At 43.1% G+C, this 22,232-nt stretch overlaps 1 protein-coding gene across 1 annotated transcript; it reads left to right on the plus strand.

The window, feature by feature from the left end:
* Positions 1 to 458: 458 nt before the first annotated feature.
* On the plus strand, positions 459 to 19,204 carry UBTD2 (ubiquitin domain containing 2). Its single transcript, XM_026047642.1, has 2 exons — positions 459 to 693; positions 18,748 to 19,204. The coding sequence occupies exons 1-2, from the start codon at positions 519 to 521 to the stop codon at positions 19,143 to 19,145; spliced, it is 573 nt and encodes a 190-aa protein (XP_025903427.1). The 5' UTR covers positions 459 to 518; the 3' UTR covers positions 19,146 to 19,204.
* Positions 19,205 to 22,232: the final 3,028 nt, after the last annotated feature.

A 22,232-nucleotide genomic window follows, 5' to 3' on the forward strand; every position in this document is an offset into this window, starting at 1 on the left:
TCCTGGATTATTCTTTAGCAACTTCTGAGCTTGTTAACAATTCTGGCCTTTGTAGTTCTTGTTTGCCTTTATTCTCTATATATTTACCTTGAATTGAAACTCTGTTAAAAAGGAGAGATTGYACAAAAAAAATCTTAGTGTAAAGCATTTGTATAAGGCACCTCTTGCTTAGTTGCARCTACCCCTATGAGCCATTTCTGGGCTGGGAGTTGTGTGGCACGTGAAGACATGGGTAAATTTTCCATGTAAAATTTTGGTAAATTTTCAAGGAGGTAGAAAGAGGGGGATGATGCTTTGGAGARGGTGAAGGGTTGTGATTGCCAGAAAAAGTCATTTTTTCCTGTTTCAKATGTAATGACCAAAAGGGATCTCTGGGAATGTAGTAACTTTGTGCTGTTTTGTTTTTAGATTTTACTACTTTTTTTGTTAATTCGCCTTCCTCTTTCCGCCCYGCAGTTGCTCTAGGTCGTAATCAGCCCTTGAAAAAAGAGAAACCCAAATGGAAGAGTGATTACCCCATGACGGACGGGCAGCTGCGCAGCAAGAGGGATGAGTTCTGGGACACGGCGCCCGCCTTTGAGGGCCGCAAGGAGATCTGGGACGCGCTCAAGGCCGCGGCGCACGCCTTCGAGAGCAACGACCACGAGCTGGCACAAGCCATCATCGACGGCGCAAACATAACGCTGCCGCACGGTASGTCCGTCCGCGGCACCAAAATGCCCTTCTGACCTCAAATCAGTTGACACGTGTGGTATTTTTAAATTATCTGTACTGCAGAGTGCACAAATTCTTCTTGGGGCTTCAAAGCTAATTTGTGTTAAGCTATAGAGGGGCTAGCAAAGCTACTGGCTTTTTATAGTTATTCGTATCTGAATATATATGATCTGTTGTGACGCCTTAATGCACAGCTTGTGTTTTATCTCTATTGATGACACCCTTGACTATACCTAATCTCTTGAAACACCTGGATTTTCTAAGGTGCAAGTCTTGCTCTGTTTTTCCAGCCTCTCTGTGAAGGCAATAGAGTTTTTCCTGGTTGTCTTTTTCACACCTTGTTCTTTTCTTTAAAAAAAGAGAAAAAATTTCTTCTCTGAAGAGCATGAAAAATTTCCCCTCAAACTTGGTAAACTTGACAAACTGTTTTGTGACCCTGTGCAACATCCATGGTAAGTTCCTATTGATTCARATAATCTCCCTTTCATCCTGTTGTTCTGAATTCCAGTTGTTCCACATGTGCTCTCCCTACCTGTGCCCTCTGAAATGAAGCACTTCATGCCCAGGAGAAACACAGTGCTAGTTCTCCAGTAAAAATAAATAAATAAATGGATTTATAGCTTCAGTAACCTGAGCATATGAAGGTAAAACTTCAAAATTAGATAAAAATAAAGAAATACTAAACTAAAGCAGATGTATGTTTTGGTTAGGCTGTCCTTAGGGTCCCCTGTTTGAGAAGGGACATGAGATTTGCACCAAATCAGATGTGAACTTGAATGCTGGATAAAAGACAGTGTATGTGTGCTGCCTCGGGTCTCCCAGGACGAGGAAAAGGGTGATTTGAATTTACTGTCTGGGCAAACTAATGTGTGAGGTTGACTTTTCCTCGTGCCTTTTTCTTCCATTTCTGTTGTTTGTTTGTTTTGTTTAGGACCTCGATTTCCTGAACAAGTCACCATAGATCATATATTCAGGTTAGAAAGGAGTAGATTTTTGTCAGTGATTTTGGGATTTGTCTATTTTTTTGCCTGTAGTCTGACCTACCCTTGAGTGTGAACCATTACTAGTAGTTTTGCATCAGCGTGTTATTTTTCTCTCACTTCTGTTCAGCAGTCAGAGTTGCTTGTTTTTTTAATGTAGCTGAGAAGTGGAAGCCTTTGTTGTTGGAATTTGACCTAGCTTTTCCATAACCTGTGGACTGTTTTAATTGTAATCCTCCAAATCATTCATCATGATTGTTTGCAAGGAGGTTTAATTTTATGGGGTAGATGGATGTTATATTCAGGAGAAGTGTCTGGCAAAGTGGATAACTGAGGTGACTGATAAATCTAAGCCACCATTCAGATAGTTGAAAGTAATGTGTGTCTCAGAGATTGAATGTCTGCAGACCTAAAATATTCAGCGCCTTGTTTGGCGTTTTTTAAACTTAGTTGCTAAAATAAAAACAGTACAGGTCAAGAGAATTAAGGTTTTATATGGGGTAGTTTTAACAAAATATAGATTGCCATCTGCTAGGTTTCTTTAGATGCCTTGTTCTCTAAATTAGCTTTTAGCTTAGCATAAAGAATTACCTCTTAGTCTGTGGGTGCCCACCCTCCATCGTGAGGGGTCTTATTCTCATTCTGGCTCCATGTTCCCACTACACAAAAGACTGCTATAAATACGATTGTTTTGATAAATAAAAACTTGAATCACTGAACGTGCTTTTGCACTGAGAGGGAAATCATTTGTATAATGTGGTTATGGAATTTGACAAGACCCTAGTAATGAGCTATTTTGACACTATTAGATTATGTATTCCGTTTAAATGTTGCACAAGTGTACATACGAACAACACTTCCAGGGGAAATGTTAAATTTATGGCATCAAATCATGCAAARAAAAAGCTCTTTGACATGTTAGGTCCCTACTTCCTATCATTAGAACAGCACAGCAACTTGTGATTGCAGGGGAGGATTTTCTTCCAGAGGGAAAGTTTAAGCATTTGAAGTGTGCTTGGAAGAGAGTGTGTTTGCCTKTTGGGTTGGACTCATTTGGGCATCTGTGCACTCTACCTATGGAAAAGGAGGATGTGCAATAGATAGTTTTGACTCTACCATGTTTTGAAACTCGTGTATCTTAGCTTCTTGGCTAAGACTCAGAATTTCTGGCTTTAAGTCCCAGAAGTTCTTGGTTGCAAGCAAAAATCTGAAACTGGGCAGGTAACTCATAGTTGTTTGCCTGGGGCAAGGATGAATTAGGATGAGGAATTTAGGAATGAATGCTGTGCGCTGCAAAGTGGGTCTCTTAATGTCGTGTGTGATGCTTGAAAGAAATGCGTGCACTCTTAAATTTTGTCTCTTGGGCTATGAGTGCCCTTGGGGGACCGCAAGCCAGGGCTGTGTTTGACAGCCACATTCAGAGTATTCAGAATGTATCAGCAACACAACCAGAAGCGAAACCTGTATTCGAGGCTTTACTGACCAAGGTATAGGTCTGGCCTTCAGGTCAGGTTCTCATCATTGTCTGCAATTCGAGAATATTTTGAAATTTTCTTGGATGATTTTGAGTTTATCAGTGATTTTTTTTTCTTTTTTTTTCTTTGTTTCCTAACCAAAAGAATCTAAAAAGTTGTTATCCACCTTTATGCCTTCCCACTGGTGATACTTGCTTTGTGCGTTAACAGCTTGCATAGATTTCTGTGTTGTGTGACCTTTCCACTCCAGAGAAAAGCTACTACTTTTAGGAATTCCTGTATTTCTTAGTCACTAAGCATTGCTAGTGTCATGCATGAATAGATTATAAATAAAAGCCTGGCATTTATGGGCTCAGTAATGACTGTTATCTCCAAACTGAGCTTAGCTCTGAAAAGGTAGAACAAACATTAAGAAAATCAGCACATCTCTTTTTATATATGCATTAGCTACTCCCTCCTGTGCTTACCTGACTTCCCACCATCTAGATTTAATTGGGGACTGATATCTGATGCAGGGGTCACCTCCCAAATTCATCTTCTGTGCCCCTGTTGCCTTGTACAGCTGCCCGTACACGTGCAGACCAGACCTGCGTCCTCTCTAACACAGTTGGAATGGGACCAAATACTTGCAGAGCCTCCTTAAATGCCACATGTAAATGGCTCTGCAGCATTGCTAGGGCTCACCAGAAACCCGGGTAGAAACTGCTCGGGAATGCCGGGATGCCTGCTTGGAATTTGCTTCCTCAAACGGGAGGAAAAGGGAGGGCTAGGCATGACGGTGCTCTGCAATCCCTCAAAGTTGGCAAGCGCTTAGGAAGATGAAGGGTCATCGTCACCCAAGTCAAGATTTTCTTTTTTCTTTTTTTTTTTTTTCCTAAGCAAATAATTTGTCATGGAGCTCTGACACTTTTGTGCATGAAAACTTGGGTTTATGGTGGAGGGGAGGGTTGGCAGAGAGGATGCTGCTCCTTTGATTTCTTAGTTCATCAAAGAATATTGATTCCTCTGGAAAACTAACTGACATCAACTAGCGTAAATTATCCCTTATTGAAAACAAATGAGTGTTTTTATCTATTTCTCTCTTCTGAAGAAATAGCTTTTCKGCAAAATGAGGCAGTAAATTGTTAACGTAAGGCTAAGGGCATTTCCTCTCATGTGCACAACTGAGGCTTTAAAGAAGACCCAGACGCATATAGTTTTGTTTGTTTGTGTGTTTTAAACTGCCCATGGGGCAAGCTTGTTGCGGACATACCCAAACCATGCATTATTTCCCAAATTAAACCTTCCAGGCAGTGGAGGGCTGAGGTGGGGTGGGAGCAGGCAGTGACAGATTTGCAGCTATAGATACAGCCAAGAAGATGATGCAAAAGTCAGGATTACTCTTTCATCCCMAAATCCTATGGGGAACCGACAGGGGAAAAAACAGAACAAAGCAAATCACGTCTCTGTCATTGTTTTCAGCCAGGTGCCTTACTTGTATRACCTGTGTGAGGAAACCTATATCCAATTTAGTTTTCCTAATGGATGCCTTTTGCTGTATTTCACAGATAAAAATAGCACATAAGCACTATTAAATAAATATATAAGCTTGTGGGATGGGGCTTAGCACTTCTCATCTATCTTGGGTGCCTCTGTGGGATGTATTTAAAATTAGAAATAACGCTGTCTCCAATTTATACATTTTTTCTTACATCTTAAAGTAGCACTTCCTCAATATTTTATTAATGAGTCCTTTTTAAATTTAATGAAGAGCACTTTTACATACTTCTCCACTATCAAATAGGAAATGTTGGAGTGTGTAGTAGTTCATTAAGGTCTCCAGCTAGTGTTAGTGCTAAGCTGAACTTGTCCTGAAAGTGATTAATGCCAGGGAGAATCTCTCTGGATTAACAGGAGTTTTTCAACTTTCCAAAGGGCATTTCGGTGTAGCATTCTTTGCAGCATTTTTGCATTAAACTCCTTTAATAAAACTTGAGCAATGAAGAGGCCTCTCCATTGAGCCCCGTGGCTTTCTGCTCAGGAGCAGTGGGTTTTTCTGTGCTTGGAAATGCAGCGGCTGGAGCTGCAAGTGCGGCTCTTCCCAAGYGCTTACTGTGTGAAACACTTGTGCCCATGGAAATGGGGATGTGAGTGTTTAACTTACATGCTGGGAAAGGTAGGTGGAATTCACTGAAGTGCTCTCGTCTTGAGGGCAGCCTTTTCTTGCCCTTCAGGTGGAATATCCAGTAGGAAAAGATGGGAAAACATTAGGAAGTGTGTTTAGCCCATGCCTCTTGCTGGCACCCCGGTCCGAACGCAAATTCCTAGTTCTGGCAAAGTTCTGTTCCCTCTTGAGCTGTGGTTTTGCCCCGCACTGGTACCTGCTGCCTTTGGGTTGATGGTTCACTGTGCCAMGATCAGCTTCTAATGACCGTGCCTGGAGTCCTGTTCCCTCCTGCGCATCCTCCGGATATACCTGGATTTGGAAGCAGATCGTTGTCCAAAAGTGCCCTTACATAGCTGAAATGTATAGATGTGCCGTCCTCCCTGGCACCTGAAAATTACTATCTACCATGCTGGAAAGCCCATTTTTATTAATGAAGGATTTTGCACGATTGAACAAGACCTTGAGATTGCGACGTGAAGGAGAGCGATGCTGGTACCCAACGCTGGTTCAAGCAGCATGATTCCAGGTCAGTGGGAAAGCGACCCAAAACGCGAGCACGTTTGGCCAGGCGTCAGCGCTGCTTTTAGTGCTGATTGCCTCCGTGGTTCCCAGCCTCCCCAGGAGACTTTATGCTGCTCTGGTAAATCCCGGAGCTCGTGGAGAGGCTCTGCATCCTCCCCTTCGTTTGTGGATGCTGAGCTGAGCTGCCAGAAGAAGGATCGGAGCTTTTATGGAAATGCAAACACTGTATGTCTCCGCTCAGACGTGCGGGTTATTAATAGTGGAGCTTTGAGTGCTGCGTAGCTGTTTATCTCTCATGGGCTATTCATGCATCACCCTTAATAGAGCTATGTTTGGGTTTGCTTATTTTTTCTTAAACTTTGTTGAGTTGATGGTATTACCTTGTTTCCGGGCTTACTGAGGTTATTCAGGCATTTGGGGCAACTTTAGGAGGGCAGACTTTGCCCTGCTCTAGCTCCTCTTCTGTTTACCCCCCAAAAAACTAAATTAAAAAATAAAATAAACAGAACAAATTCCGCTTCCCAAGATCACACTGCTGCAGGAAATGCATGGCTTGCCTCAAGTGGTTGTCCCCAGCGTTCATGCTTGGAAGGGCACTGTGATCAACGCTAATGGTAGAGACAAAACCTTGGTAAAATACCATTGCCTTGCCCTCTGTAGAGCTAAGGAACATGTAAGACTGGGAAGGCTAAACACTATATCCCACTGGAATAAGTATTGGACATCCCAACCTACCCCATCCCCGTTCCTGCAAGTAGGGGATGCTCCTGAGGAACCTTCTTTGCACAGAGAGGTCATCAGAGGTTGGAGATGACTTGGAGTGAGTGGATCAGGAGCATATTTTTGTAGGAACAGTAACTAAGGATGCAAATAGCATCCGGTGCCGTTATTGAAGGAGAAGCAGGCAGTCTGCTGTCGCGAGAGGGCAAGTGAGCTTCCAAGTGCCAGCACTCCTTTTAAGGCTGGGTCAGGCATTAATGCCTGTGCCACTTTGTATTCATTTAATAAAGGATATTACATAATCAGCCCTCTGCCTTGCTTTGTATTAACGCCAGCTCCTAGATGAGTAAGAATTCTCTTTAACATCTGGAATGAAACTACCCTCCCTCCCTTTTTCTTTGTTTTATTAAAAAATACATCTGCTGCGGCAGTTTTTACCCGTAAAATGTGAATATCTGCCAGATGCTTTGCAGCTGCGTGGGTGTCAAGGCTCTTCTGTGGGGTTCACCTTCACCTCTGCTCGTGCCAAAGAGGTGCTGCCAGGGAGCGCTCCTGGTGGGATGCAGCTCCCGAGGGGCTGCTTCCTGCAAGGGCCTCGTGTCCCTCGCGGTGTCCGAGCCGGCAGACCAGCAGATGGGAAAGAAGGCAGGGCAAGGAAGGCAGTCAGCAGGCTCTGCGGAGCCGGTCGCTAAATTTGCACAGTAATTCAGAAATAGGCACTGCGAAATTATACTGTACGTCTTTAACACTGACCGTGCAGTGTATGTCTCCCTTAAAATAAGTAGGTCCAAAAATAGAACAGCTCCTTTTTTTTTTTTTCTTTTTTTTTTTCCCTTAATACAGTGCTTTTTGCCTGACAGCTATATTTGGCTTATTAACAGTTATATTGATGAATCTGCCCTTGAAGGAATTTATACAATGAATTCCACAGTGGCACCTTTAGCTTTCTAAATTCAATGTGCTACTGTAAACTGCTGCTCATTAAGCGGTACATTTTTTTCCTTTTTTTTTTTTTTTTTTTTTTATTTTTTTTTTTTTAATCCCACCTTCCCCTGCAGGGCTGCTGTATCCATTGCTTAGCTATTGCTATTGCATTAAGGATGTAAGGATAGGGGTTTTTTAGTAACTCACTTGTCTGAAGAGGCTTTGTAATTGCTCATCATTAACTGAATATTTTTTTCCGTAATGCATTATGTTGTCTATACTCAAATATAGAATGATGTGTTTTGCTCAGTGTTTGGTCAAATTTGGTTGATTGCTTTGGAATGTCTCTTTAAAATGATCCTGAATGGTATTTATAGTGACTGTAGCTGCCTAATTTTAGATTTCAGTGGAGTTATGAAAGCATTGGGAGGTCTGACTATCAAAGCCTATCTGTCAATATGTTCAGAAAATAACACTGGCATAAGCATGCAGGCCATAACAGTTACAGAAACTCTCAAATCTACTTCTGCAATGAATATAATCAAGTTCAGAATTGAGGCTRCCTAACTCTGCTTCATAGAAAACAAATCTTAGTGTTTGGGTAGTTGGGGGCTGCGGAACTGCAAAATGTTTCTGTGATTTCCAAAGCCCTGTTTCATATTCTCTTTTACTGCTTTATGTTGTCCTTTGGTTTATCAGCACTGTCCAGTCCATAAATCCTTCTCCCATGACTTACCACATCGCATGATCACCACATCTTTAGGTGCATTTCTTTTCACTGGAGCTTCAAGGCCATACTCAGTTTGTAAATATGCGTGAGAAAACAGCTTTTCCACAAGATTTGCAAATGGGACAACCTGGGTGAACAAGTCACAAGCTTAGCACAACCACAGGAATCTTATTACATCCCTGCACCCCTTTTCTATTGCTTTTATTTTGCCTTCTTTCGTCATCAGAATGGTAGATCAGTGCATAGGACCACTTCTTGCCTTGCATTTGGCTCAAGCCAATATATTAGGGCTGATACATGGAGAGCAGCTAGCGGTGCCTGTGCTCACAATGTAAAATGAACCTTCAGAAACCAAGTAATTTTATTCAGGTTCCAATTAGTTACAATGAGTTACAATTAAGCCTTTTTTTTWAAGTTGTGATTAATATTTAAACAAGTAACAGCATCCTTTCAGAGGGACCATTTACATGTTTTGTCCATAGAAGCAGTGAATCAGGTGACTGGGATGCAAGGCAGCTGTGGCTGACTGAAATATTTATATATCTAAGCGCAGGTTGAAAATTATCAGCTCCTCAAATTAAAAAACCCAGTTATGGCTACATCCTACAGTTGTTTTCCTTAAATATTTTTAACTTCTGCTCTTGGTTTTTTTTTTTTTTCTTTTTGAAAGGTATTTTGAGGAACTTTGTCAACGTAATTGCTTGGACTCTTCTCAAGTCTCTTCCTCGGGTAGCATATGCCTGTCTGCTTCCTGCCTTGGTTTTGAGCTTGCCTTTTCTGCTGTGGTGTGGAGAGCTGGGCTCTACCATTTTACTGCACTGTGTTTTTTTTAACTCTAATGTGTGACTAGAAAAGTGCAGCAAATTCCTTATGAGGGTAGGGGGGGAAAAATGGCTCTACMTCGTGACTGTGGGATGCTCAGAATAAAACCGGGCACATGAAGGAAAAGCATCTCAGATTYTACTTGTAAGATCCTTGTAGATTGCTTGTCATAATACATATGGATTTTCCCAAACAGAAGCACGTCTTTTTCAAGTGAGTAATATTCTGCTGGCATCTGATAATGGCCTGGACATGATATCCAGCTTGTTAGATGTTGTGCAGGAGTGGATGTTCACACTCTGTYTGACTGTTTATAGCAGGGCAACTGCATATCTGCTTAATCTGCCTTGCTATCTGCTTCTAGTGAAGTTTAAAAAAAAAAAAAGATTTAAATAATGTTTTCCGCATTAAAAAGAAGAAAAAAAATAAGGTGCCTTGATTATGTAAATAAAAAGGCTCAGCTAGACCCTCGGTTTGTCACGTCCTCCACGTCTGTGAACACCCCATTGCTGCTTCTCTGYATTCTCCAGCTGACAATAGCCAAGACATCCGTCATCTGCTGATTTGGCTTCAGGAATCTCAAGAAGATCATATCAATTCTCCAAGAGCCAGGCAAGATAGGTGTCAATAGGGGAAAAAATACTAATTCCTAGAGAATTTCTATTTTCCTTAGTCCCTATATACCTTGTGATATAGCTTGAAAGGCTGAAGCTATCGAGGACTTCTACATCACATTTAAAGAGAGAGTGGGTCAGTTTAGACCTAGAGTCAATAGCTGGCTCCTTTTCCATTGCTCTGTGATGTTTCCAGCAATGGGCTTTGCTTTCTTGGTGTGCTTTTCAGCYTAATACAGAACCTAGCAAAAACTAAGCACAAGTGCTATTTGCTTCGTTGCATTATTACAAATAAACCCAGCAACAAAATGAAGTGTTACACGCTTTTCATTATATAGAAATGATGGAATCCGAGGCCTTCCTTTTAGTTTATAGGAACTGAGAAAGATTTTGTAGAATTTCATAGCTGCAGCAAGGCTTTGAATTATTATCTGTGATCTTCCACAGTCTGTGCACATCCCCAAAAGCCTTTGATAGATGAATGTTTAAGAGTGGCTATAGGCCTGAGTAACATGAAAGATTCTACACTTACACTTAATCAATATATATATATATCTTTTTATTATTACAGCTATAAGTAAGGCAATTCTGTCTGAAAGAGCAGCATCATTGAAATCTCTCCTGTTAACCGCCTTTGCTCCTCTCCCCCCACTCTTTAAACTGCTSTGTGTTGTAGCTTTATTTTAAGGTGTAGGCACTAATATGGGATTGTGACAGTTTTCCTGACCTCCCTAGGTCTTTGGAGGTTTTACTAGTTATCCCTGGATGCTGAGCTCACACATGCTCACTGTGTTAGCACAGGGACACGAGCAAGCTTAGGAGCAGTAAGAGGGAAACAGTGTCCGAGTCCTTCCCTCCTTTCTTCCCATTCCCTGCTGCACATAGGCTGAGGAGGGCATTGCTGGTTGGTCTCAAAGTAGAATGTTTTCCACCCTTCTCTCCCTGTGAACCGATGTGGGACTTCTCCCCACCCCGTGAAAACACGCATTTGCTTTTGTGCTTAGTCTAAGAGCTTTTCTCTGCTGTTTTGCTGGCTCAAGCAATAATAAGCACCATTTGGAGCCAAATTTCCAGCCATATGTGCTCCTTCCTCGGATTAAACGGAGCCTCGAGCATCGCTGGGCTGCCCGGCTTGCTGGAGGTGACGGTGCTGACCCCGGGGACGCCGCGCAGGGCGAGCAGCTCCACGAGCTGCCGTCGCCCGTTGCTGGTGGATCTTCCCATGTGCCGGTGGGTGGACTGAGGCTGCTGGTATTTCTCAGTGAGCACATCTAAAATTGTGCTGCTTTTTTTTTTTTTTCTGTTGGCACTTTCACATGTGTGTTTCACAAAACATGTTGCTTTTCCTAGGATGAAGGAGTCCGTGTGTAAATTTAGGACTGTGGCTTAGATTTAACTCAATTTTTCCAGTCTGAATGGCATCTTCTCRTCTTTCTTTTCTGAAAGAGCAAAGCTTGTGCACTTCAACATCTGATATTCTGTGTTTTTTAGTTGCATTTCTGTAACATTGCAGTCAAACATCCATAACTTCTGCATCAAAACTGCTGTAGAGGAGTTATAGAGGAACTGTTAYAGAGGAATAGGTTTGTAAAAGACTTCCAAAGAAAGTCAAGGTCGGGAAGACTGTGGAAGCCTTCCTGGTTGACAAAAAGATCTGTATGAATTATGTGAGGTGTTGTAAATACCTTGATATCAGCTTTTTAATTTTGACTGTATTAGTGCTATGGTTTTGCATGCCAAGTATGCTCTCTTTGTTACTTGGGCACCAGACTACTCAAAGTAAAAATATTGTGGGAGTAAAGGCAGTGGCAGCTTCTGTAACTCCTCTTGCTGAACAGATAACCTGATCAAAGAGTATTTTGCCAAGCTGGTTGTCTGCTGAAGTACAGGAGGTGGACTCGGAAGGTCACAAATATCCTGCTTGTGCCTTCTAGCTCCCCTTCTACTTGAAGGAAGATGGATAATGCAGGAAGCAAAAGTAAATGAAGAGAGTACACAGAGCAGATCTCTTTGACCAGAAAAAATSTAGTTTTCTAAGAAGCATGTTTAGACAGACATCTATTTTAATGAAATGCAAAGCAGAATAGTACATGAGTACTTTATTAGTAGAAAGACTTATCATCTTTGAACCCTGATGTAGCGTTTCTTGGAAGCTGTTGCCCTGCAATGTCAGATGCAAGTTTGACAGAGTGATACGAAAGTGTCAGTACATATGGTACTGCTAGCACAACTACTGAGCATTAGTGCCTAAGTKACTTCCTTAATTGAGCCTGTCCTAAAGTTTCTATTGCAAGAGAAAGCTTTAAAGAAGAAGAAGGGGAAACTTGTCTTAAAGCATTCCTTGTCTGAGTGATTGTGTAGTCCCCTGTAGTTACAGTTAAAGTTACTGTCTTTGTATGTTTGTTTGTGTAGTAGCTGTTGTTGGTAGCCTGAGGATTGTTCCTGGGAAACGTTAGCCGTGTTGTGGATGCAGCAGGTGAAGGCTGCCCRCATGGTGTCCTAGATGGCTGTCAGCCGGGAGAGCTGCCAACAGGATAAAATACATACGTGCTCTACTTGCATGCACTCTACTGAAACCTAAATCGAGTAGAATTTACCTCTGTTCTGTAAAATACATTACTGTCCAGTTCTGCACTGCCTGGTGCAGTTCTTGTTCTCTGGGTTTCCCTCTTTCTTCTGATGACTAACGCCACGTTGTCTGCAAGGAAAGCAAACTGTGRCATTGCAGAAGCCAGTTCTGCTAACAGGATTGCTTCTGCTGTTGTCCTCTGCCAATTGTTCCTTGTTTCATAGCTGAAATCAAAGATCATTCCCTTTATCTTAGGAAAAATGGAAGCAGCTTGTTCTGCACTAAAACCTTCAAAGTAGACCTCCTTCTTGTCCTTCCTCCAAGAAAGACTCAGGTACGTGTTAGAGAAAAAGAGTTCCTGGAAGAGTTACTACAAGCAGTGCTTGCAGCCCTATTTCATTCTAATAATTTAGATAAAAGTGGCATGATTATCTAGYGCTAAAATTTCTTTCAGGAAACGGTGTTATCTTAATTATCTCTCACCTTCAGCCCTGTTAATCAGTGCTAATGAATTGACTGATGCTGATGCTGTGCTCTGGCAAAGGGAGAGCATCAGCGGGCCAGCAGCTTACCTTGTGCATCTGCACCAGCCTCTTGGCCAACAAGTTACTGCAGAAGGAGCTGCACAAACCTAGTTTGCTGTCTGGATGCATTTCATTTTCTTTGATGTGCGAGTGCTCAGCAAATTCCAGCCGAGAGCTTTCCTGTGCTGTTACCCTCTTGTATCTGTAGGTACCAGGAWAATCTAGTGATAGCAGCCCGGGTTTCCTTTCGTGGGCCAGCATGCCAGTATTAAGCTGAGATCGCTGGCTTAGTTCATAAACCCTGCCTGTCGCTAAGGTTCAGCACACTGGATTTGCAGTGGAATGCCTTAAACACAAATGTGGGTCTTTGTGTAGATAATTGGATCAGGAATTGCTGGTTAGAGCATTATATTATAGCAAAAGCAGCCAGTTAGGCAGATGATTGTTCAGGTTTGCAGGGCCTTCAGGTGGCCTCTTCCAACCCTCTGCTGACAGCAAGTGTGTCTCAAGTTTGCAGCCTAGTAGAGCCCTTTTAACAGCTGAATGTACATTATTTTATCAGTGATCTCAGAGCCCAGGTGAATTGGGCTTCCTGAAGCTCATCCAAGTGTGGAGATCAGCATGAATATGCAATAACTGATTCAGTTAACCAGCTAACTGGTTCTCCTGCCAAAAGAGCAAGGTGGGAGGATTACAAAGGCAGTAGCAGAGTGTCTTAATTTTCTCCTCCTTTGCTTTTTGCAGTGCACTAAGTGCAATTCCAGTCTGTCTTGTGCCAGTTGCCACAAACAGCAATGAGCTGGTGCCCACTGTCCAAGCAGCTTCTGAAGCACTTGGAGGCCTGCTGACTCGGGAAAGAAGTTTCTCTGGTGGAACTGAGCCAGAGCCATAATGTCCTCTTAATGGAGGAGCTCTTTTTCAGTGGACTTGAAATGAAAATTATTAAATACTTAGTACTTATTATCTACAAAGTCTTTTCCTTAAGGTGTTGGAATAAGTTCCTTGTAGTGGAGAAGGGTTCGAGATGAGAGAAGTTCTGCCGTGGACACAGTTGTGGACATGTCATCTCTGGAGGAAAGCTCTTACCTCTGGAAGGATGGTGAGAGGCAAAGCCTTGCCTGGCAATGGGATGGTAGATCAAATTTGCAGGCCCATGTCAGTTTAGGGTGGCACCTAATGTGAGAAGGGGTAGGGAGAGTGTTCGTATTCAGGATTAATTACCAAATGCTTCATCTGCAGTCTTCGTGATTGTAGCTGGTTTATTGGTCTCCATTCTGGGTGTAGGGTGCAGGCTTCCAAAGGCCTCTCATGCTTTTCTTCCCAGAAAATGGGAGGTCTGTGGTTGTTAACTTCAATGTTAAGCTGCTTTGATGATTAGGTTGCATGGAGTTTACGAAATAGAAAATGGAAAGCTATGAAATAGTGTTTTTCTTTTAGCTTCTGCTGGTTTACAGTGTTGCAGGTAGGCAAGAACAAAGCACTGCGTGTTTGCACTTGCCTCGAGCCTGCTTGTGWGCAGGGAGACGTCGCCTTCCCCAGCCTCACATGCAGCTAATGTCAATACACTGCTGTTTTTTCTTCTCTTTTTTAACAAGAATCTATGTTTCCCAGCCGTGGCCTGGCATCAGATACTAATAAAGATGAAGAGATGCTTGTTTTTCTGCCTGCCGCAGTCATTACTTTCTAGGAATTCCTGTACTGTAGGATCCTGAGCAAGCCACATTTGGCTTTTGATATTGAGTTGCAAACGTTGCTCACCTGTACTGAATTCAAACTAACAGCCTATGGGTAAAAGCATTCCTATTGCTGATTTCTTCAGCAATCCACGATCTGCTTGGTTTTGGAATGGAGTTTTTAGTAAGAAAAACAAATGAACCAGCTGTTTCTTGGGCAAATGTATTGTACACAGACACTTAAGTTTGTTAAATTAGCTAGTCTCATTGAAATGCTAGGATTCTTTTTTTTTTTTTTTCTCTTCCCCCAACAAGTCTGTTTGGGGGAGGGAAAGAAGAGAGAAAAATCCATTTGACTTCTCTGTTTTGGATGCTTCTGAGCAGTCCACCTCAAAATTACTGAAAACTTTAAAGACAAGGAGCATAGACAACAGGCAAAAATACATGTTTTYTCATGATGAGAGAATAGTATATGCCTTTAAGAAATACTATTAAAATGCATTAAAGGATTTTATGCCCTTGGGTGAGTATGAGCTTTTATACCCGATTTCAGTAATTCATCTAGAAGTTTGCTTTTATACAATTTAGGTCTTTTAAATTGCTAATGTCTTTACATGCAGAAGGACAAGTGCATCAGAAATGTAAGCTGTTTAGGGGCAGAAATGGTTATCTGAACTGTTGTTATTATCTGAGTAAGGCACATTTTTAGCATTTTCTCTTCCCAAGCCAGAGAAATAACTCCAATCTAAGAAACTCATTAAAGCAAAGTTTTATGGCCTTCGAAGTAATGCATTTCAAAGTGTTCCATATGCTCGATGATCACATCAGCTTGTTTTTCTGTCCAAAACTCAAGCTCTGTCATACCTGGATAACAACCAGCAAAAGGCTCTGTTTTGCAGTTCCTTCCAGAAGTCCCAGCTCTCCAAGACTGTATTGCTTTCTTTGGAAATCCTTCCAAAAAATCCTGTCCGCTGTGATTCTAGCGTTTTATCCCCTGTTTTGGCTGACCCGAGTCAGGCCTATAAAGGTAGCTGGTAACCCGTGTTGCAGTATCAATACTGAGCAATTCTAGAGCTCAGCAGTGCCTTTAACTGTGAAATTCTCAGAAAATACACTGGTCAGTGAGCTCCTCAGAGATGCCTTAGATTAGATTCCACAACACCTTAATTCTTTTCCCAGGGAACAAATAAGAGAAAGTTGTGGGATTTCGGTAGGTTTTTTTTATCAACATTTTCCCCCAAAGCAATTTTTTTTCATATTCCTACTGAGATGTTTTGGGGCCTAAGTTTATTAAAGTAGCATTAACATCTAGGGGAGTATWTAGATAAGCAAAGAAGACTCAAATATATAAAATAGTGATGTGCTTAGATTTGTCCTGCTTCCTTAATAGCCTTGCAGGATCTCCTAGTAACCCCTTGGGACCAGAGGACAGGACATAGAGCTGCCTGGGCGAGCTCGGGAGCGGAGCCATCCCCTCCGCTGGGCTGCCTTTTCTCTTCCCAAGTTTGAGGGAGGCTGGATCCTTCCTCCGGCTTAACCGGCTGCTGAGGAGCCTTGTTGCCTAGGTAACGAAGAAACCTTGAAAAATGATTTTTTCCCCCAGTTTTCCTCCGTGCTTTCTTGCTCAACCGTGCCGCCGGCGCCCCTTTGTGCCATGTAACTTCTCTGGCCCTGGAGTTCACATCCCACAGGAGGGCCCAGACGCACTGTTTTCAATTACAAAAGCAAAATTGGATAGGGCTCTGTCGTACAGATGTTTAATTTCCTGCYGATGGAGCTCGGCGCGTGGCGGGCGAAGCACTGGCTCTGCCTGGCAAGATGGGCCTGGCACCAGGCCTAGCGGGCAGCACAAGCCCTGCACGAACTCCCCGCTCAAAGTGCTCCGAGATGTCCCTCTGCACCCTGATTTTTAYGCGCGGTTGGACATCATCTTGAGGTGAAGATTAGCACCTCCTGAGCCATCCTGAGCGCTTGCCTGGCGTYCAGCAAGAACGGTGCAGGGGCAGGTAGGAGCGGGGTCTAAGTGCCCTTCCACCAGCCATGAACTGCAGCACTTTATTGCTTTTGCTTTCGAGTCTCTTGTTTTGCGCTTTAATCAATATATCTTTGTCTTGAGAAGCACTAAGTGATATTTAATATGACTCAGGTCTTTGGAATATTTTTGCCAGTGAGATTAAAAAAATTGGGTTTAATTGGTTGCGCTTATGAAAACTGTATTTACAATAACAATTTGTCATAAAACCCTTTCTCAGCCCTTGATTGAACTGGGTGGCTTTTGTTGGCAAGAGAACAAGTCAGATTACCTCCACCCAGTGTCTTTATATATTTTTGTTTAAAAAAAAAAGGACCTCCAAGTTAGYTGCTGTTTCAGAGGGTTTTCTTTAATACTGCTTATCTGATTGTGATTAAGCAATCTAGTGTTATAGCATACACATTGACCTTGATGTTAGTTCAACTGGGCAAGGATATAAATGCTGAAGAAATTCCATAGCAAGTTATTTGCTATGGAATTAACTCTTTGATGTTCCTTTCTAGAACAGTAGCATCTTCTAATGTTATGCAGCTTTTAGGTAAAGACAGATATGTTTAGGAGTTCTAGCTAAATTTTAAGATTATTAGCATTTTTKTGTGTGTGTGTGCAACAAATACCTCTGGATTACTATTAGGAACAAGTAAAATTTAGTAGTGATAATATCATTTTTTAGTAAAATGAACGTTGTAAAGCTGTACTGCAAGAACTTCAGGCCTTAGTTTGCCAGTCACACTAACACAAGTTATCTTGGAAGTTCTGGACTTCGTCCAGTTCTGGTAAAGGTGGTTTGCTCTGGGACTTGTTCATGAGCCAAGACTGGACTGAGTAGTAGAAGTATGTACTTTTTTTCTGTATTATTTTAGTAAAACTTGTGGGATAACAATCTCAGTGCTGCATGTACAAATAGAGGGGGGGAAAGTGACTGCTCCTAGAAGATTGGTATTGTAGAGCCAAGGACTGCATCAGTGTGTTTTCACCAACATAAATTAAAACGTTCTTCTTAAAAGAATGTAGATATTCAACCCAAGATGCTGCTGTCTGAAGGAGCCAAGCAGTGTGATCCATCCACAGGTCACCATTTCATGTTGCAGTCCTTTTGCTGATGGCCCAGCAAAGCTGAAGACAATTCACTGTCAGCATGGAAAAGCCTCTGGTCCCTAACAAGGAGCAGGCGGGTGTTTTGAGGCAGAACTGCCAAGGCAAAGAGTTTTTAAAATATTCTGTAGCTCAAGGTCTTGGCTCCCCTTCAAACATTCCCAGCTGCAAAGGGAGGGATGATCTTGCAAGTGAATGTGCCCCCTCTAGGGGCAAAAATGTGAAAATTCGACATTGCAGGTAAATCCAAGATGCAGTGTTTTCATGCAGCACGAATGTGTGGGTTTAACTCCCCTGAGAAGGGATTTCCACTGCACTTTTGGAGGTGGAGGACTTGCTGCCTCTGTKTCACGCGTGCCCCTTGCGCCCGCGAGACGCGGTGTAGGTAGCTGGGCTGTAATTCTGAAGCTTCTATTACTTCCACTCTTAAAAATAATAATATGAAAAATGTGCTTTCATTTTTCTAAGAGCCTGTTTGAAACGTCTCAATAAAGAGCATTTCACGTTAGGGAGGAGTTGTATTAGTCCTCAAGCACTTACAATTAGTGCGTGTCACACAATTTCAGTAAGTGGAGAAGGGCAGGTCCATGCAAACAAGCTGCTCGCTGTCTGCTTGGACCCCCAGATCGCTTTGAGGAACCTCTTGGGAGGCCRGGAAATAAAAAGCACTCCTGAAATAGCAAGGTTTGGAGCTCGAGGATCCCTTCCAAGCCCGTGCTTCCATCCCCACTCTGGGGATGACACGGCGCTCCTTGTGCAGCGGCARGGCAGTCCGGATGGGTGGTCGTGTTTGCTTTTCCTGGCAGAAACCACACAAACATTAGGCCTATATGAAACAGCCCTAGCCATTTGTGAACGTGTGGTGAGAAGTTACAAAATGGTCTTTTCACAGCAGTCTTCTGCCCTCAGCCTTCTAGCCCTTTTCAGCTGTGCGATTGTGAGGTGGTTCTCTCCTTCCTTCCTTCTTCCTACTTTTGAAATTCACCCTGGTCTGTGCAGGTGGTGTTGCCTTTTGGGAGAGCACTTCTAACTTGATCCCTCAATGAGCACAAGGGTGGGAAAAAAGGCRTTTAACAAGAACTTGAGATTTTTGTATCCCTAAAATCAGCTCCCATCATTCTGATGATTTAGTGCTGGAATGCATGCTTGATTTCTATTTTARATATGACATTCATTTATTTATTTTCCCCTCTCCTGTCTCCTCAAGGTGCTCTTACAGAGTGTTACGATGAACTGGGCAACAGGTACCAGCTGCCAGTCTACTGCCTCGCACCACCTATCAACATGATAGAGGAGAAGGGCGACCTGGAGACTCTCGATATCCCCGACCCGCCGCCCAACTCCGGGCACGAATGCCAGCTCCGCTTGCGCCTGTCCACGGGCAAAGACCTCAAACTCGTGGTCCGCAGCATGGACACGGTGTATCACATGAAGAGGCGGCTGCACGCGGTGGAGGGAGTGGAGCCGGGCAGCCAGCGCTGGTTCTTCTCGGGCAGGCCGCTCGCAGACAAAATGAAACTGGAGGAGCTCAAAATCCCAAAGGACTACGTGGTGCAAGTCATCGTGAGCCAGCCCTTAGCAAATCCAACCCCAGTGGAAAACTGATTCCTCCTTGTTTATTGATTCTTCTTCCCTCCATCTCTTATCGTGGGATTTATTTTCCCCCTTTTTTTTTTCTTTTTTTTTTGGGGGGGGGGGGAGTAGGGGTGTTCTGCTAATGGATTGGTTCCAAAAAATGACCAGCAAAAATTCCATCTGTGATGGAGATCTGCAAAAACAAAACATAAAAAACGTAAACTGTCCTTTGGGGTTTGCCTGATATCGTATTTAACACGACAGCAACACGGGGCAGGGGCAAAGGGGAAGGGAGCGGGGAGGTGGCGCGGGGGGAAGAGCTCGTCCGTCATTTACACGAGACAGACACGTGACAATTATTATACCTGATTCATGGAGAGAGCGAGCGAGCAATGGAGAGCACTTTTACTTAAAAAAAGAAGCATTAATGTCGTATCAGCAGCGCGCGCAGTTCACACGGGACCGGCCGCTGCTCGGGTAGGTCCCGCGTGCCGGGTGCTCGCGGTGATGGGTTAGTGTTTGACTGAGTCAGGAGCTTCTCCAGCTTCCCTGGAGGGCCAGGGAAGGAGGTGGAGGGCTCCCAACCAAGCAAAACCATACATTCCAGCACGGCACAGCCGGCCTTCGGAAGCACTAGGCAATAATTTAGCAAATACAAACTCTCGTGTACTGTAGTGCAAGCCTACTTGCTGTCAGACTGTCTTACCCTGAAGTTTCCTGGCTGACCAGCACCTGAGTCGGTGCCTACTGAAGTTTTGCATCTCTCTGGGATCTTCAGAAGGAACTTTTAACACCCTGGCTAAGGAGAGCGATGCCCTGGTCTGCAAGGCAGGATTAAACGTGTGACCTTTGGCAAATGACCCTGCTATGCCAGCTGTAATAGTTCCAGATTAAACTGCAGCTACACCCGAATGTAATGGATTGCAGCATGCCCCAGTCGGTTCCTAGAGGATACAAAGCTTGGACTAAGGCAGGAAGGCATAATAGCAAGCTAATCTCAGCTTTCTGCAGCTGTCTTTTGCAGCAGCTGCCATTCTTCTAGATCTGAGCTAGACCCTGTGACCTTCTACCCAAGGTAATTGGAAATATCCCCACTAAAATGCATCAGCAGCCTAGAACATAGTCCTTATATTGAATAACCAGTGCTTTTCCCTTCACAATGAAGTGCTTTGCCCTTCTGAAAGAGGATTGTGGTAAGCAAAAGACAGTGTAGTATCAAAAATCTGATCAGTTGAATGTATTGCAAAAAAGAATAATTCTAATTGATTGATACCCTGGTTAGAGATGTGCTCTGTTCCTTTGGCTGCTCTTCACCCTTGTCTGGTGTTTCCTTTGGCTGAGATCAAATATCCTGTTCCTATTAACATTTTTAACCTGATTGTTTTGTTCAGCCATCACTAAAATTGCTTCAGTTCTTCCAGAATCCCAATGTACTATTCAGGTATGATCCATTTAATCMATTTTTCTTCTGTCTTCCCTGTCTGAATCTATGGTCAAACCCTACAGCTGGCCCAGCTCTTTCTCCTCTGCTAGGGAAATTGGCTGGATAGGGATGACGTTTTTAAACTTACTACTTTTCTACTCTATTAATTCCGTGCAACTCGGCTTTTTAGGCTTCAGGAGAGCACCTTGCTCCATGAGTAAAGCTGGAACTAGCAAAGTCTACCTGTACAAATTCTTGTACACAGTTTTCCCAGCAGATGGGAGTAAATGCAACATTTGCATTGGTTAGGTGATGCAATCAACTTTCCAAAGTTGAAACCTTCAGAAAAAAAGGCATTTGTGTTCTATATTTCATTCCTGCTAACACCCTGAAAATGAACATGGGTTTTATCTTGGACTCGGTTGTATTAAAGCTAAGGTTCTAGTTCCCTAAGCCCAGCTGGTTACAGGATGACTGCAGAGTGTGACAGGGCTGCATAAGGAAAATCAGTTCCCTTTTCTTGTAAACACCGAAGTGACTTGCTTTTCTTTTTAAAAAWTAAATCAAAGCTGATCACTCTGAGTCTATAACAAAAGATTTTTACAGTGGATTTTTTTAAAGATACATATGGTTACGCATACTGGGTTTTTGCAGCCAGATCTTTTACATTCCAAARGGAAAAATAATGTTTGTTTGATATACAAGCAACTCAAACTCTTGGAATTTTCACCTGGTCAAACAACAGTTGGTAAAATTAGATTATTCTATAAACTAAACAGTCCCTTCGCACCAGGAGGACACTACTCATCTTGTAAGGCATAATTTCCATCTTTGTGTAAACTGCCTTTGCAATGTGGCTTCCCTACAGCCACTTCTGGAAGCAGGGTGGAATTGTGATGGTGATTACAGAGCTAAGCTAAAGCGAGGATAAAAATACTGTAAAGCTGTGAACACTACAACACTACATTTTTGTATGATTTTGGAGATTGGGATGATTTGGGAGTACGGGCATCACCTTGTGTTGTTGATGGTATTGCGGCGTGTAGCAGGCGAAGCAAGGGGAGCGAGGCTCGACTCTCCGTCAGCCTCCCCCGAGTTTGAGAGGATCCTGATGTTATGCTGTAATAAATAACTGTATCGTGTATTGAGCAGGGCAAGGTGGTGATCTGGAGCCGTGTCATGGGAGGGCTTAGCGGTRAACACAGAATGGCTCTGTGAAAATACTTTCCTCGACCCTTCCCTTGCCTTCTACTGTCCTGGAAGCACATGGATAAAAATGAAGCAAATTTAGTGGCAAGATAACCTGAGGGGTGAAATTGCAGGCTCTTTTTGATCCCCCACTTGATGAAATGGCAGATGCTATGACCGTGTACCTATATGGAAACAAGGGAATGGTACAAAACTTGAATTAGCAAAGAAAATCCAGATTTCAAAAAATATCTATACATATCTATAGATCTCTCTCTTAAAAAAAGTATTGAGAGTATGTGCACACACACGTGCAGCGAGCTGATTATCATCGCTCCTCTGTATAAGCAGAGGTTGCAGCACGGACTGAGCGAGCAGTCGTGTCCTGTTGCTGAAAAATCCATGTCCCTTTCTGTGTGGTGCCCGGGTGGCAATGCCGGCAGCAGGGAGGTCCCCAGGGCGCATGCCAAGGTCCGGCTCGGAAGGTCTGGCTTGCGGCATCGCTG

Source organism: Nothoprocta perdicaria, unplaced genomic scaffold (genome assembly GCF_003342845.1).
Source record: "Nothoprocta perdicaria isolate Ctin4 unplaced genomic scaffold, notPer1 scaffold_5, whole genome shotgun sequence".
In the NCBI taxonomy this organism is placed as follows: domain Eukaryota; kingdom Metazoa; phylum Chordata; class Aves; order Tinamiformes; family Tinamidae; genus Nothoprocta; species Nothoprocta perdicaria.